This window comes from Xenopus laevis, chromosome 5S, assembly GCF_017654675.1.
Source record: "Xenopus laevis strain J_2021 chromosome 5S, Xenopus_laevis_v10.1, whole genome shotgun sequence".
NCBI classification, from domain to species: Eukaryota; Metazoa; Chordata; class Amphibia; order Anura; family Pipidae; genus Xenopus; species Xenopus laevis.
This window is the reverse complement of record NC_054380.1, coordinates 43,547,208-43,562,709: the sequence shown is the minus strand read 5'-3', so window position 1 is coordinate 43,562,709 and position 15,502 is coordinate 43,547,208. Positions and strand designations below refer to the sequence as shown.

General features: G+C 37.1%; 1 protein-coding gene across 7 annotated transcripts in view; it reads right to left on the bottom strand.

Annotated features, from left to right (window-relative positions):
* The window catches only part of arid1b.S (AT-rich interaction domain 1B S homeolog), a 237,567-nt gene that overhangs the window by 73,092 nt on the left and 148,973 nt on the right, over positions 1–15,502 (bottom strand). For all 7 annotated transcript variants that reach the window (XM_041564452.1, XM_041564455.1, XM_041564453.1 and 4 more), the window contains one exon: positions 3,588–3,834. In XM_041564452.1, coding sequence (XP_041420386.1) covers positions 3,588–3,834 — 247 coding nt within the window. The remainder of the gene's footprint in view (positions 1–3,587; positions 3,835–15,502) is intronic.

Genomic DNA, 15,502 nt, shown 5'->3' with positions numbered 1-15,502 from the left:
TGATGATGTGCTAAGTCAGCTCTTGCTCCTCTTGCCTTCCATGAAATCAGTCACTGTGCAAGGAAAGTGAAAAACAACCTAACTACCTCTATCCGTTTTTTTCTAAGCATCAGAACACATTCACAATGTATATTTAATGTGGGCAATTACTAATTTAAATGCAGGGTGCTCATTTAAAATAAGAAATAACCATCATGTTTACTTTACCCCTTTCACAAAAAGTATCAAGAATGCTATTCTTATGTGTAGCTCACAAGATGGTACAGAGATTATTTTATGCAAATTTTGAGGTAAGTGGTAAATTAAAGGGGAATGTAATAAAAAAAAGGATGCTGGTTTTGCTATTATAATGCCAATAAGTTACTTTATATTTTATGTTAATTTAATTCCTTTATGGGTTATGCAATAAAATTGTTCTTTTACTTGCAAGTTTTTCTTTCTAGGAGGAAAGGCAGCACTGCTATCAACTGAATAGAGTGGGGGACATGGACAGTGTTTCTATCTACAGGACTCGAAGGTCAGCTGTCTGTACATACATAAATTGGATTTAAAAAAGACCAAGGTCCATTAAATTCAATCCCTCCAAATTAATCCCAGTTCACATACATACACATATACATATTTATCTAACAGAATCAGCCATCACATCATCATCTGGCAAGGCATTCCATATATACACTTTGGGAAAGGCTGTTGCATCAGCCGAAACGTCAGCGATTGTCCACAAATAAAAAGTTCACTTATTTCTTCTAAGACCTGCGAGTGCGATCTCTATCATTTTCATATATATATATATATATATATATATATATATATATATATATATATATATATATATATATATATATATATAAATAAATATAAACAGTTGCGTTAATAACGGTTAATAGCAGTCCAACATCACTAACCTGGTGAATCACAGTTTTTGGTCGAAATTATATTTCTACATGGCAACTAATTTACTAGTAGGTGTAGTTGAGTAATAGAAACTCAACAGACTAAACAGTCATGACATGCATGCTGCTGATTCTGTGTAATTGAATCATTAAATGAGGCTTGTTCAAAATAATAGCAGGGTGAAGTTCAATTAGTGAGGTCATTCATTCTGTGAAAAAACAGGTGTCAATTACTGCCCTTATTTAAGGAAGGAAGGCAACAAATTTTGTGCATGTTGGTTATAGTGCATTTCTCTCTGAAAATCGTAAAATGGGTCATTCCAGACATTGATTCAGAAGAACAGCGTATTTGATTAAGAGGAGAGGGGAAAAAGATAAAAACTAGTGCAGAAAATGATAGGCTGCTCAGCTAAAATAATTAGGGATGGGCAATTTTTTTTGCCTTGTTTCTCAGCGGAAATTACGCCCATAGACCTGTATGGAGTCGTGCGACAAAAATTTTTTTTTGCCGCCCATAGACTTTAATGGGCTGGTGGCGAATTTTTGGCGAAACGCCCATCCCTAAAAATGGCAACCAAAACCTGAAAGACATGGAAGAAAATGGAAAACTACCATTCGAATGGATAGAAGAATCCCAATGATCAGCTACAGGAAGATCAAAGAAGGTCTAAAGTTATGTGTGAACACATTGACTGGCCTCAGTCTCTGTGTATCGCTGATCAGAGCTGGCCCAATCTCCCCTCAGGAATCACTACACAATTTCTTTTGAAAAGCGGCTTTTATTTTGGCTCAGTAAGTGATATCAGGAAGTGGGTAAGTGGTACAAACTAACGCGTTTCATGCCCTTCCTATTGGTACTTCATCAGATGATTCCTGAGGGGAGATTGGGCAAGTGCTGATCGGCGATACACAGAGACTGTTTGCAGATTCCGGCTTGGAGTTGCCGGACTATCGCGGGAGCTGCAGCCGACACGCTACAGCAAGGGTGAGCTCCGCTAATTTCTCATTACCCGTCTCTTCACTGTGGGATCTACATTGACTGGCCTAAAGAGAAATTAAATAACATTTCATGGACTATTGAAAGCAAGTTTGTTCTTTTTGGGTCTAGGGGCCGCAGACAATTTGGCAGACAACCCCCAAACACTGAATTCAAACCACAGTACATTGTGAAGACAGTGAAGCATGGTGGCACAAGCATCATGATATGGGGATGTTTCTCATACTATGGTTTTGGGCCTATTTATCACATACCAGGGATCATGGATCAGTTTCAATTAATCAAAATACTTGAAGAGGTCATGTTGCCTTATGCCGAAGAGGAAATAATGGGTGTTTCAACAAGATTCCTGACCAACAAGATTGATGCTATGGAGTGGCCAGCCTTGGACCTTAATCCTGAAAACTTTTAAGGTGACATTAAATGTGCTGTTTCTGAGGCAAAACCAAGACATGCACAAAAATTGTGGAATGTTACAGGTGCCAGAAGTTGGTTGATGTGCAGCAGAAACAGTGGTTATACAACTAAATATTAGTTCAGTGATTCAAAGAAAAGCAAAATCCTGAAACATTTTTCAGTTTATATAGTGAAAGTTTGAGTTTATAAAGAAGAATGCAGACCCTGCTATTTTTTGGAACAGCCTAATATTCCCTTTTCTTCACTTTCTGTAAAGGAATAACAAAATCCGAAAAAATTTTTTCATGTTTTGATTTGGAATAGTATGTGTAGTGTTCCCAATGTATTTGCATGTATGGAAATAAAAGCTCTTGTAAGGATTTTGAGGGTTTTATTCACTGCTATTATTCTGAACACAACTGTATATGCATCATTAAGGGGCAGATTTATCAATATGTGAAATTAGGGGGCAGACTATCAAAGTGTGAATTCAGAGCTCACCACAGAAAAAACTCACCCATGTTCTATTCATTCCTATGGGATTTTTATAATAGTATTTATCAATGGAGTTCATCATTTGATAAATATACTTTTAAAAATTCCATAGGAATGAATAGAAAGTGAGTTTTATTGTGGCGAGTTCTAAATTCACGTTTTGATAAATCTGCCCCTAAAAGAAATTTAAACACATAAGAACACAACAAACAAAGCGGATGTATTGCCCACTTACTAAAAATAATTAAATAATATAACACAGGGAGCTCATACCACCACGGCATTAAACAAACAATAATTACTTTGGAATGGAATTCTCTTATACAACAGATGTCCATTTGAAGGCCCACAGGTCAGATGTGGAACTCCATGGGATTTATATGGCACCAATCGATGCCATCATTTTACTATAATCGGCCCCCAAACAGATGGAAAGTCATATGGAAACAGTTCAATAGCTCCTCTTGTAATTTATGTATTGTATTCCTTTTATTTACAATTGACCTTTTCATGTAAAATGTAAGACAACCTTATTCATTCATTTATATAGCGCACTGCATTACACAAATGTAACAAACTTCAGTGGTCAAGTATGGTGACTAATGATGATTATATAAAGAAAAAACTGATTGTACAAACAGGTTCTTATTTCGAATGAATGTTTTTTAAAAAACCAAATTAAGCATATGAAAACAGCTCATACGCATCCCATTGACATATAGAGTCCAATCTAACTACTTCTGTGCTTGAAGACTTAATCTAATAAACAAATATACGTTCATTTCACAATGTTGGGCACTTACCAGGTATACTAGCAGGGGATATTGGACCAGATCGTGATTGGTTGCTCCCAACAGGTGAACCCACAGGGGATGGTGATGGCCCCCCACCCTGGAGGCTTGGGAGATGTGGTGAGGCATGGGGTGAGAAGGGTGACTGTGCAGGATTGCTCTGCTCCCCCTGGCTGCTTGTAGAACCAGAAGCGCTGACTGCGGAGCTTAGCGTTGCTTCTGTCCCAGTTGGCAAGTCGTCAATGGAGCCAGATAAGTCCTGCAAATTGAAAAAGATTAGTTTTTAAATTGATGCAGACCTGCCCATGTTATTACATACTTGCCAGTAAATTTGTAATACCGGCCCTTGGTCCTACCTGATTTATAACGGCTGGGTGCCAACCATAACCACATAACAATGGATAATTTTAATCAATCTGCAAGAATTCTGCCCATGTGTTTCTTGTGAAATGACCCAACATCTGATTTGATTAACAGAGAATATGATTTTGATTGAATTGCTACTTAAATCCTTTTGGATAATTGACTGCATTGGCATATCTTAACAATAATCAACTAAGAAGTTTTACGTGCCCATCCCTGATGCCTGTATACCGTATTTCCTACAATACGGTAAAAATGCTGACATTTGTCCAGAATTTATTTTGCAGAAATCATCTTTCATTTACCATCACATCCCACTCATATCAAATATCAAAGGATGTACAGTACTTTAAAAGGAAACAGTATTGCATTCAATAGAATAGCATCAAAAAAAAAAATGCCAGTGTTATATCTAAACATAAAAATAATACAATTCAGGTGGCACACACTCAAGATTGCTCTGAAAAACATAGTAAAAGAGAAATACTCAAATTTTTTTGTATTAAGAATACTGTTACAAAGAAATGAGAATAAATAAAAGTGGTGGAAAGCTCAAGTGTACAGTGAAAACAATTGGCCTTTCACATTGAACCTAAACTAACCTGAGATGCTGCAAGGATGCAAATATGTGAATTATATAATGTAGCTAGTTTAAGAAACACTGTAAGAGACATTTGGACTTGACCTTATAATCGGCAACAATGACAAAGTTAAAAAATCACGATAATGAAATTGAAAATTAGAAACAAAAACTATTTTTTTTAATATATATATTTATAAAATGTGCAATTCTCTGTGTCTAAACAGGTATGGGATGCATTATCTGGAAACTCGTTATTCAGAAGGCCCTGAATTATGCGAAGGCTATCTCCCATAGAGCCCATTTTAAGCAAATAATTTTTTTCAAAACCTTTTTGTCTGTAATAATAGTACTTTGAACTTGATGGTAACTAAGCTGCATGAATCCATGTTGGTGGCAAAACAATTATATTGGGTTTATTTAATGTTAAATGGTCTTTAGTAGACTTAAGGGGGCAAATTCACTAACCTGCGGAGTTGCGCTAGCGCAGGCTTCGCCACAATTCGCCAGACGAAGTTTCGCCAGGGCGCCGCTAATTCACTAAAATTCGAAGTTGCGCTCAGAGAGGCGAATGGTAGCAAAGTTGTGCTAGCGTTAATTCGTTGAGGAAAGCGAAGTTACGCTATCGATGCCTAATTTGCATACGGTGCCAAGTTAAAGTACAATGGACGTATATGTAGCAGCAAATACATTACACTACACAAGCCTGGGAAAGCTTCATAAAATAAAATAGAGGTGTTATATTGCCCTACACATGTGGCTACTGTATAGTTTAGGTGCCATATGTTAGGAAATGTAGGGGGGAAAGAGGGTACCCCAAAAAAATTTACAATCTTTTTCAGCCTATCACCCTTAAAAAATGACAAAATGATGTCACGTTGGCGAATTTGCGTTAGCGTTAGCCGCTTCGCTCTTTAGTGAATTTGCCCCAAGGTTTGAAGAGCCTAACTGACAGAAATATATCTTATCCAGAAAACCCCCAGGTCCTGAGCATTCTAGATAATAGATCTTATACCTATATAAATAGCCTAATCTACAGATGGTGACTTCTGTAAGCTTGCTTTGTTGTAATATTTGTATATAGACAGCCTCTATACAAGTCTAATATTTATTCCATTCTTGTTGGGTAAAACTATGTATATTTGTATGTTTCCCCTGTGGCTTTTGCAGTTTCTTGCCTTCTTAATCCTCTTGAGACACATGTTGGACTGACTGCTGCCTTGTAGGGATTTCCTCTCACAAATCTCATGTAATTCATTCATAAAAGCAAGAAAGGTCACATGAAGCCACAGTGTGAAAAAAATATATTGGGGGGGAGGAAAGGCAACATGGGCAGGCAGCAGGCATTCTTCAGTTCTACAGCACAGACTGACCTCAGGAAAGCTTTAAATGTGATTATTATTATTATTATTCACACAGGGAAAAGAGGGATTTCCTAGAAGGAGATTTGCCATGGAGAAACAGATTCCCAGCCAAGTAACCTGACAGTGCAGGATACATAAAAGATGACTCGCCAAAAATGAAACAGGCAAAGCTCCCTATTTCCCAGCAAGCAGTAACTGAAAACACATCACAGACGCTAGAGCCATGGGCTGCAAAAATGCTTACGAGTTTGCCGTGGGCTGAACTTCACATCTGTGTTAATTTGACTAGCTGATGTGTGAAATTGCCAAGAGTTTTTCTTGACCTGGAAGCTTTTCCACCCCTCTGTCAGACATTTTTGCTCATTCAGGGGGAAAAAAATCAGTTAACAATAAAATGTGTATGTGTGTGTGGGGACTCAATTGTACAAGCCCTAAAACACAATTACAATATAATTTAACAGTAATATGCAAATATATATCTTGCCTATAGCCTGCAATTATTTCATGAGAGCAGATTTCAATTACTTTACACATTACATGCTTCTTGGAGTCCTGTCTGTAGTGCAGTGTGCAGAGAGCAAGCAACCTTTTGCCACAGCTGTACTTACTGAAGGACATCACCATAAGTTTAAATTGCTGGACAACAAAATTATTGATTGCCAAGCATTAATTTGTGCCACAAATACAAACATTGCACAACTTCTTCACTAAAACAAATACCATTTATAGTTTCAAATTATCAACTCTATACAAACTGTATCAAAAAAAATCATTTGAGTAGATGAGTGTCAGGGGGCCTATCGGCTCCCAGCGGTAGTAGCCTGGACCAAGGAGGAAGCTTAGGGGTTAGTTTACGGTACAAAAAGGGATCAGGGGTAATAGTAGTAAATATCCAGGCAAGTGTTTAATAAGCAGGCAGCAAGAATCAGAATCAGGGTCAAGCCAAGGGTCAGGAAGCCAGGAAACAGGAATTCAGGAATTTAGAATACATAGGAACACGATTCAGCAAGTCCTTTAATTTTGAATTTGGCGCCAAAACCCACGCAGCTTCCATGGGCGCCACCATCTTGGATTTGTCGTCACGGGGACCAGGAGCGCCGCGGAGCGCTCATGACAATGAGATACTTCAAGAGGAGCTTAGATTGCTTACAGCAGTGTGTGCCTAGGAACTCAAGCGCCAAGTATAAGCCAGGCAGCTTAGTCCTCCAGCATAAGCCACATTGTACATTAAAAATTCCATTCCGATCACTGCTATGAATTTAATAAAGGCAGATGAAACAAAAATGGTGTAACTTGCCAATTTACTCAGTCTTAACTCATATATTAGACTAGCATCAAACACAGCCTTGCATTGTCACCAAAGACACTTTCCCAAGAAAACTGTAGGCAGCATTTCTCAAGGAATAATTGCTAATCACAGAGGAAATTCTAGGTAAAAAGAATGCTTATCCTGAGCCATACACCAATCATTCAGATTCTTCCCAACACTATAATGATTGGTGAAGTGGGCATTAACACCAGCCTTCAACTGACATCACTATTAATGTATATCAGCTCATTTTTCCTTCTTACTTTGTTTATTAAGTTCAAGCATTGGTAACCTGAGATAGTTACATCAAATAAGGCCACATTAGGCAACTCTAAGCCTAGGTGCTGTGTATTGGGATTACAGGGTCACTGACCCAAGTGTTTGATTTCCAAACTGGAAGATTACAGGGAGTCCTTGAGTTACATACACCCGCCTTACATACAACTCACACCAATATAAGGGGGCTGCTGTAGTAATGTACTGTGGTTTGCTTGACTTTTATTAGCATTTAGCTTTAATAAACCACCTGTCCCAGTCCCCTATGGTGTGTGTTGTCTACTGCAGAGCACATAAAGATAAAAATAAATACTATGTTAAGGTAGATATCTGTCTAAATTGCATTTAATAATAAGTAAATGATATATGTTTCAACTTGCATACAAATTCAACTTAAGAACAAACCTACAGACCCTATCTCGTACGTAATCCGGGGATTGCCTGTATTAGGAAAGGACCTAAAAAAAAGCAGAACAAATATAACATGAAATTGAAAGCTAAACTGCTTAGATCAGGTCTGTCCACAATTCATTTCCAATCTGGGTGGCACAGTATGCAAATGAATGTGGCCATAAAGGGCAGCACAATTGCTAATTTTTAATTGAAAATGGTTTCATATTGAAAATAAGCAGTATAGACATTATGAAGCAGGCTTACAAAGATATACACCATTTGCACAACCATTTAGAGTCTTAACAGCCACAGTGAGCATCCAACTCCCTTAACTAAAATACCCTGTAACAAATGCTACTCTGGAGAATAATTCAGTCAGCAGGGCACCAGCTTATTCCTTGTTTTGAAGTACAATCAGATATATGATGGCTGCTTAAAAATCCAGCAAGTTATACTGTAAGTAAAGTAATGCAGTTAACCAAGGAAACGGAAACAATCATAAATTTACTGCAGGGAATTGTCAGACTGGAGCAGACTATATGGCTATTTTAACAATGATTAACAAACCAATAGAAATCTAATTAGCATCTGCTCCTCAGGCCACAGTTTAGCATTATTTAGCTATGGTCTATCTATAGTTTTAGCATCAACAACTGGACAATGAATATCAATGACCTAAAGAATACGATCCAATATGAGGGTTGCACATTGAATGACAAGGCTGTCCAACCCAAGTACCAGACACTAGAAAGCAATTTTTTTTAACTATAATTTGATTATTGTATTTTAAATTAAATAATTGAAATGAAAGAGTGAATACTGAGTAATAAAATACTTGGATGAACCGATCAATTAACTTTCAGTAACAATACCTTGCAATAGCCTGCTCTTATTTGACCTCTTGTGGCTGCATCTAAATACTGGGTGATGAATATTTGTGGTTTTTGTATATTAACTCTGAATTTAAGGTGACCAATTTTAATTGTTCCATAAGAAAGTGGCTGTATATTTATAGTTTTCATTTGTATTGACTAAAAAATTATCTTGGAGAAAGATTAGGTTTATGTTTCTTTATTCCCTAGCTGTCAAAGTTATTCTAGCATCGCAGATATGAGAATGCAGATATGATACTGCGCTGTACATTGTAATCCTGGAGGAGAAACCTCATAATGGCAAGTTTATGATACAAGAATAGAAATGTTACCCCATAGATCAGTTACTTTAGGATTTGTCACATATCCACTGATGTGCAGCAGCAATGGCAACATATTAAAACATTCTGGAAAAATCTAGTGCAATTTTGTGTGTAGTAGGCTTTTAGTTAATCTTCACTTCTGAGATACACTCTGTCAGAATGAGACATCTTATTATATCCTAGAGTAGAGAATTCTGTATTATCATATATTAGACAGATACACATTCCAGAGAACAGCAATAAAGCAAGGGACCTCTCAACCAGTCTGAGATATTATGAAAGTTTGGGGACTAACGGCATTTCAGCAGCAACAATTAAATAATTTTCCAGAGGTTTTTGTTTGTGCTCTATTACCTTAAACCAGTGATCCCCAACAAGTGGCTCGCAAGCAACATGTTGCTCACCCATCCATTGGTTGATGCTCCCATTTACCCCAAAGCAGCAGCTTATTTTTGAATTCCTTGCATGGAGGCAAGCTTTGGATGCATAAAACAGATGTACTACTAAACAGAGCCTACTGTACTGTACCAATAGGCAGTCATAGCCCATATCTGGCACCCCCCAGGAACTTTTAGCATATTTATGTTGCTTTATAACTTGCTTCAAATTTGAATGTGGCTCACAAATAAAAGGTTGGGGATCTGTGCCCTAAACCCTTCCATGAGAAGCAAGCAAAGCAGGGGATGTTCCATTTATTTTAACATCTCACTGTGGCATTTACTCAAACATTGAAAGAAATTGTTTTGGAGATATGAAATATTTGACATTTAGGGGCAGATTTATCAAAGTATGAATTTAGAAATCCCCACAGAAAAACTCACTCACATTCTATTCATTCCTATGAGATTTTTAGAATCCATTTGATAAATATGGTTTTAAAAGCCCCATAGAAATTAATAGAATATGAGTGAGTTTTTCTGTGGTGAGTTCTAAATTTACATATTGCTAAATCTGACCCGTGGAACCAGTGTTGGACTGGCCCACCGTGATACCAAGAAAACTGCCGGTGGGCCAAGGTTTGGCCTATTTCATGGTCATTTCCTATTTCTATGAGAACAAAGAGGCTAAATAGATGGAATATAGTATGTAAAGAAAAGAAACTAAGAGAATAGAGTGAGGAGAGGGAGAATAATAGTACGAAGAGTGGGCCATTGGTCTAAGGTTTTTGGGTGGGACCCTGTGTCCCTGTCCGACACTGCTTAGAATGATAGATCTTTCACAGCAAAATAAGTCGACACGAGAGTTCTAAAAAATAAAAGGCATTGGCCATTGAACATGCTGCATACAAAAGTAGGCAGATTCCTTTATGGCAACAAAAAAACACTACCCATGCATTTCTTTGCTGTTATCGGTTTTCAGCACAAACGGCTAAAGTTACACAATGGTTACAAAAATGGAAAAGAAAAAAAGGATGTTTGCCCTAACATTACTCTCTTGTTGTGTTATCTGCTGAGGAAACACTCTAAAAACAATTTAAAGAGAAAAAAAAATAAAGCAGCAAGTCGTTTTGGCTTATATTGCCGTTGCCACTGTGTAAATGACACCACCATAGTGCTAGACAGATTTGCAAACAGATGTAAAATGTTCATCTCAGTCCTTAATGGAATGGGTAAAGCGACAAAATAAATGGGAAAAAAGCTGGCAGTAGCGCAAAGGAAAAAAGCTAAACAGAATATGTTTAACAGCATTAGATCATTTGCTGGTGGATTAGAGCTGAAATCACAAAAACTGCACTGTTTGGCAGTCTCTATGCACGAGTGCCCTGGGATTTATCGGGCATGAGCACTGAATCAGGTCACTGCCAGAAAGAAGAGAACAAGAGAACAACTTTTCAAAAAAATTTTGAAATTCATTTTAAGCCTTGCACAGATTAATACACAAGCATTAGTGCCCATCAGTACACACACACACAAAAATCTGTTTGCTCTTTTGAGAAATGGATTTCAGTGCAGAATTCTGCTGGAGTAGCACTATTAACTGATGTGTTTTGAAAAAAACATGTTTTCTGATGACTGGATCGCTTTAATGAAAAACACTGGTATTCTGGAACCACCTATTTTATAATGTAGTATTCTTTTAGGCAGCTTCTTGACATTTGACCTAACAATAATATCAACTGTAAGCATAAATGAATGATTAATTTCAGTCACTTTCAGTGTCATAGTTTCAAGTGTTTATCTTCAACAATTAGGGCAATAAAATGATAGTAAGTGCTTTGTAAGAAGATGTGATAATGCTCACATAACTCCCTAAGCACAGCGTTGCTTATGATGCCAGCACTTAAAAATACATTTGTTGTAGATTTTCTGAATATTATTATGGTTTTTATCACATTAACTGGCTTCCTCAAATACTGGGGCCATGCAAAAGTTTTTTAAATCAGAGTCACCTGTAATAAAATTATGCATGCTGCATTAAAAACAAAAGTGCACTACAAATAATGTTTTATGATTTCAGTTATATAACTATAATACACAAAAGCCATGAATATCTTGTAAATTATATCCATATAAACGGTGAGTTCTGATGTCATTTCTGTCACATGACTCTCTAAAACTTGTGTATTATAATAAATAAAGTAACCCCAGTTGCCTTCGGCCTCGTGTTTTTATATGGTCATGAAACTCCTCGGTGACTTATAATATCCTTATATTTTACTAGGGATGCACCGAATCCAGGATTCGGTTCGGGATCGGCCTTTTTCAGCAGGATTCGGATTCGGATGAATCCTTCTGCCTGGCCGAACCAAATCTGAATTTGCATATGCAAATTAGTGGTGGGGAGGGAAATCGTGTGATTTTGTGTCACAAAACAAGGAAGTAAAAAATGTTTCCCCTTCCCACCACTAATTTGCATATGCAAATTAGGGTTCGGATTCGGTTCGGGATTCAGCCGAATCTTTTGCAAAGTATTCGGGGGTTCAGCCGAATCCAAAATAGTGGATTCGGTGCATCCCTATATTTTACAAGAGGGGGTACTTTATTCACTATATATTGATGCAAAGGATGCATAAACTTAGTAATTACAATACCACAATGACTAAAAGGCTGTATTAACAGGGGTAGATAGATATACAGATCTACAGTCTCATGTGCATCTAAAATATTTTCAGATCACACAAAATATATGCATGCTCAGGCACCTGTTTAGTATGAACTATTGTACACAGATGCAGACAATTATATAGTATCCCCTATTGGAAAATATAAGGATATTATAAGTCACTGAGGAGTTCCATGACCATATAAAAACAAGGCCAAAGGCAGAGTGCTTTTAAACAGGTCATACACCTCCGAGGTTACTTCTAATATCCTCATATTTTCCAAGTTTTAGTGAGTCATGTGACAAAATTACTAAGTTCTGTTTATAACTGATGACATCACTAAAAGCAGTTTATAAGGATATAATTTAGATGTTCATGGCTTTTGTGTACTATAAGGATATAATTTAAAGGATATTAACATATAACATGTAAAATGTATAAATATGCATATAATGTACATACATAGATTTAAACATGCAGCACACATGCAGAGGAAGAAGTTACAAGACATTTCTTTCATTATTAGAATGGACATCCCATTTAATGGAAAATAACTGAGTTAATTGAAATGAATTATATGGACATCCCATTTAATGGAAAATAACTGAGTTAATTGAAATGAATTATATACATATAATTTTATACTAGTTACATTATAATTAACGTGTCTGAACACAATCACATTTTACTGTTTCTGAAACACAGATTCTTGTTAATTCTTTAATTTTTTGGCTGAAATTCCACTTATCACAGGAAAAGTGAAACTATTTACATTTGAAAGTAAATTATGGCAAAAATGATGACTGCATAAACTGCATTTCTAAGCTGCATATTGTACACCTGTATGCATGTTTGCTATTCAACTGAAACAGAAGTGAACAAGATGGTGGCAATCAAAAATACCCATGTGCCATGGGTCTACAAGTAATTTATATAAATAATTCATGTTACAGCCTGTTTTTAGATGAAACCTAAAAAATACACCTGACAAGCCAACCAGATTAATACCATCCTGATCCTCTTGCTGTCAGACACGGACTAATGATAATCTTTCTAAATATTGATTGTTGGATTTTTGTCATGGCTCAAAATACCAAAATCATATTAAGCCACCAGCAAATATTTTGTGTTCTTGATCAGTGTCGAGTTTTGGGTATGGAAGGTATCTAAGCTATTCGTGAAGTGCTACTGCATATTTGGCTAGCCACTGTTATTTCGGCCACACTATAACATATTCACCCAATTATATATTTAAAATCACTTAAATTGAGTCTGCAATAGAGTAATAGAAAAAAGTCATCCTTGGAAAAGGCACACTGCAAATAAAGATATTTCAGGGTGGCATTGATTCCAATATGAACGCATCATAAGCACTATTATAATATAACTAAGAAGATCACAAGGTGTATTACCATTAAATTATATTTATAAGGCTTGTAAGGAGATGAAAAAGGATCAGTAAAGGAGGTTTTTTTTTTTTTGTTTTTTTTTGTTTTTTTAAAGTGACACATTTATGAAACTGGATACCTATGTCAATTTGTCAGAATGTGTTTGAGTTGAGCAACTTTCTGATCTGTTGGGTGGTTTGCTATTGCTGAGGGTTGATATACAGTAGACCCACGATTTATAACCAAGCCAGTTAACAGAGAACTGGGGACTGTCAAAAAACTGTCAACTCTCCTGCAAGCCCAGTCCTCCAGAATGAATGCAAATGTGCTGTGCACATGCTGTCCCTTAAATCGTGCTGCCCTAAACCTGGTCCTTTGTGGCCTTCTCATATATCCAACCCTTGGACTTCAAGCAGAAAGCAACTACAAAGTTGCTTTCATATAATCAGTTTGCCACTGAGGATTTGCATGCTCCAGAATTCACCAGTTATAAACAACTATATTTACATATGTTTGAAAAAAAAACAAAAAACTCATGCTTAATAAACAGCATATTTTTGTTGCCTTGCTAATGACACAAATCCAGTGTCTGCACACAAAATCTAACTAAAGGTCAGTAAATCCCCACTTGTTTATCATTTATAAAAACAAAAAATAAACAAGAAAGCAAAAACAACCTAACCAGAATGCATTTAGTCAATGTTTTATTCAGGCTTATCTCCATTGCATGCATTTGTTTTATCCAATTCGAACAGACTAAACCTTTAGCAATAAAGTAATCAGTCAGTAATTACAGTGGAAGCAGATCAGTGGGGGATGGGGGACTGAAAGCGGGGAACAGGGGGTAGAAACTATAGTAGCTGCCCACTTGCTCCCCAGCTGCTCTCCTAACCAAAGGTGAACAGACAGGGATGCAAGCACAGCAGGCGGCTGGCTTGGGGGGGGGGGGTCAGGTTGCTATTGCTGTGTGCAGTGGGCCCCTCCGAAAATGGGGGGGGGCTTGCCGTGAGGTAGGTATGCCCCTGATGACAATCCTGTTTGGAGGGTTTGGTTGTAATTGCAATAAAAAACAAAAACAAGCTGAGGTTATTGATAAAAACTTTATAGTGTACTCAAAAACTGAGCAAAGAAGTTGTCAGTTTCCTTCTATACTATACTACTTCCTCTTCACCTTATATGTGACACCTCTTTAGATATATGTGGCACCTTTTTAGATATCCGTGGCACCTCTTTAGATATCTGTGGCATCTCTTTAGATATCAGTGGCACCTCTTTAGATATCTGTGGCATCTATTTAGATATCTGTGGCACCTCTTTAGATATCTGTGGCACCTCTTTAGATATCTGTGGCACCTCTTTAGATATCTGTGGCACCTCTTTAGATATCTGTGGCACCTCTTTAGATATCTGTGGCACTTCTTTAGATATATGTAACACCTCTTTAGATATCTGTGGCATCTCTTTAGATATCTGTGGCATCTCTTTAGATATCTGTGGCACTTCTTTAGATATATGTAACACCTCTTTAGATATCTGTGGCATCTCTTTAGATATCTGTGGCATCTCTTTAGATATCCGTGGCACCTCTTTAGATATCTGTGGCATCTCTTTAGATATCTGTGGCACCTCTTTAGATATCTGTGGCATCTCTTTAGATATCTGTGGCACTTCTTTAGATATATGTAACACCTCTTTAGATATCTGTGGCATCTCTTTAGATATCTGTGGCACCTCTTTAGATATCTGTGGCACCTCTTTAGATATCTGTGGCACCTCTTTAGATATATGTAACACCTCTTTAGATATATACGTGGCACCTCTTTATATATACGTGGCACCTCTTAAGATATCTGTGACACCTCTTTAGATAGCTGTGGCACCTCTTTAGATAGCTGTGGCACCTCTTTAGATTTACATGGCACCTCTTTAGAGATATGTGGCTCCTCTTTAGATATCCGTGGCACCTCTTTAGATATCTGTGGCACTCACCAAGTTTTACACACACAGCCAGATCTA